Source organism: Chanodichthys erythropterus, chromosome 7 (genome assembly GCF_024489055.1).
Source record: "Chanodichthys erythropterus isolate Z2021 chromosome 7, ASM2448905v1, whole genome shotgun sequence".
Classification (NCBI taxonomy): domain Eukaryota; kingdom Metazoa; phylum Chordata; class Actinopteri; order Cypriniformes; family Xenocyprididae; genus Chanodichthys; species Chanodichthys erythropterus.
The window spans coordinates 22,642,505-22,645,004 of NC_090227.1; the positions used below are offsets into that span (position 1 = coordinate 22,642,505).

General features: G+C 36.0%; 1 protein-coding gene across 3 annotated transcripts in view; it reads right to left on the reverse strand.

Moving 5' to 3' along the window:
- pak1 (p21 protein (Cdc42/Rac)-activated kinase 1) overlaps window positions 1-2,500 on the reverse strand; it is a 64,345-nt gene that overhangs the window by 23,981 nt on the left and 37,864 nt on the right. For all 3 annotated transcript variants that reach the window (XM_067389146.1, XM_067389144.1, XM_067389145.1), the window contains exons 3-5: window positions 1,569-1,663; window positions 517-664; window positions 298-335 (exon numbers count right to left, since the gene is read on the reverse strand). In XM_067389146.1, the coding sequence (XP_067245247.1) occupies window positions 298-335; window positions 517-664; window positions 1,569-1,663 (281 nt within the window). The remainder of the gene's footprint in view (window positions 1-297; window positions 336-516; window positions 665-1,568; window positions 1,664-2,500) is intronic.

The following is a 2,500-nucleotide window of genomic DNA, read 5'->3' on the forward strand; positions in this document are numbered from 1 at the left end:
CCCGCTGGCACAGCCTGGAGTGGCTGGCATGAATTCTGTCCTTCTGTTGAGTGGGCAGCCCTTACAGGACTCTGTCACCTTGTTGTTCACTGCATCCCTCCTGTTTTAAACCCCCCATTTCAGCTCTCAATTCCCTCCTCTATTTCACACTTCCCCACTGGCAAACTTCCTCCTGTCCAGTCTTTTGTCAATCTGTCATGTGAGCGGAGAGGACATTTGTCCACATTCCCCTCCTGACCTCAAACTCCTCTCAGCAAGTCACAAATAAAGCTGGAAAACACAGTCACAATGACTCACCACTGCGTTGGAAGAGCTGTAGTTATCCACACCTTTATCTGAAATAAAAAAGAGACGAATGACTGATGAGAAAGAGCCATAGAACTAATCTTTAGATGACATAACGCTGATATCATTTTTGTTCATTTTATTTATTTATATATTCATATGGATGGATTGATAGATGGATCTCTCCAACATCTACAAAGCTACAGCTGTAATATACAGAGTGTGTCACACCTGTAAAGCTCATGTATTTCTGGCTGTTGGTCGTTTCTTTAGAGTCGTAGAATTTAAGCACGTCTAGAACCGCCTGAGGATTCTTCTTCTGCTCCAGTTTGGTGATGTTGGACGTCTGGAGTAACCGTGCCCACTGCTCAGGCATGCCCTACATAGAGAGCCACAAAAACAAGTACTGAAATCTGTGTAAACCATGGTAATCTGTAATGGTACCCAACATTATTACAGTAAAAATGAGGCTTTCAGAAAAGCAAAGGTAAACTAGACAGACAGATAAATACGGTCACAGTACAGCTGTGTTCTAATCAGAATGAGTGTGTTAGTGGTGAAGACACGCTGCTGGTTATCTGACCACCGGCGTCAGTTTAAGGTCTAATGGACTGAAGTAATTTAAGCGTCTCTGTTGGCGAGGCGACGTGGTTCTGACCCACCGGCTCTCATTAACACTCATTAGGCACACTGAACTCCACTCAGTGTCACAGAGGGAAATGTACAGCTGATTTATAGTTCAGGCAAAGAGCACAGCTCATTTAATATCTTATCAAACATAATAAACTAATTGTAAAGAGGAAGATAGATCTGGGCCCAGAGGTTAATGCTGCGAGCTTATTCTCTGTAGTTGAAAACTCCCGTGTCAAATCAATGGAATCTACAGCGATTTTTATTTGTTGCTTGCTTTGAAACTTTTATAAAAAAAATGCCATTTCTTTATAATCAGGTGGAGTTTGTTCATATTTTAGCCTCAATGTGCTATTTAAGAAGTTACTAAGAAGTTACTTTTAGATTACAGCTGGAATTTGTCTTAATTTTCCACTGAAACATGGTTTATTTAATCTTTATAGTAAAAAAAAGTCAATATTTAGTTGTCAGTGTTTGGATGAAAACTCAAACTATTTCACCTCAAACTATCCAGATATACAATTAAATATGGAGTCATAAACAGACTGAGTAATTACACAGAAATATATGGATATGTAAAAATGCCATGTATAGAATTGTTTTCTACATAGATCATGCGACCAGTGTTGAAAAAGATTTTTGCTCACACTTACAGTGAACTCTCCAGTGACTGCATCAAAACCAACATGGATGGTGTGCTCAAAGTCCGACGGTAGTGAGATTTCAGGACGCTCCTTCTTCTTATTGGCTGAGGGACGAAGATGAGGGTGGAGACACAGTTGGGTGGAAAAAGAAAATAATTTAAATGTAGATGATTCCAATTATTTACTGTAAACACACAACACGTTTTTAATATTTGTATCTTTATTAAACTGATTGTATACATAAATATTTTATGTACACATATACATATATATATATATTTAGTAAAGTTTGGAAACGCCCTAGAAAAGTGGGGTTTTGGACAATATTGGCATGAATCCTTTTTAATTTGTGATAATTTTGCACTGATAGGGGGCAACACAAACTATGAAAACATATTTTATTACATAAACAGTTTATAGATAGAAAAAAACTTTCCGATTCATCAAAATATCCACCATTAGCAGCTATCTGACCTAAACTGGGTTCTAATTGGTTCATTGTGTTCTAAACTTAATTGACAATCAATTGTTGAGGCTATTAAAGGTGTGCTGACCCAAAACTCTTTTACAAACCTGGGCCAAGTTTAAACCAGTAACCAGGCATCACAGCTGGCAAAGGGGCATGTCTGACTTTGACATGTATATAATGCCATTATTATGTAATCAAAATTAAAATTATTACTGCTGGTCTTCAATGATAATGTCAAGTTACTTTAATGTATTTGCACCAACAATTGATAAGGATTTATGCTGATATCGTGCCAAGGGTGTTTCCAAACTATGGAGGGCAGTGTATATTTTATATATATATATATATATATATATATATATATATATATATATATATATATATATATATATATATATATATATATATATATATATATATATATATATATATATTTAAAGTACATAAAATATCTGTGGCTCATTTTATCTGT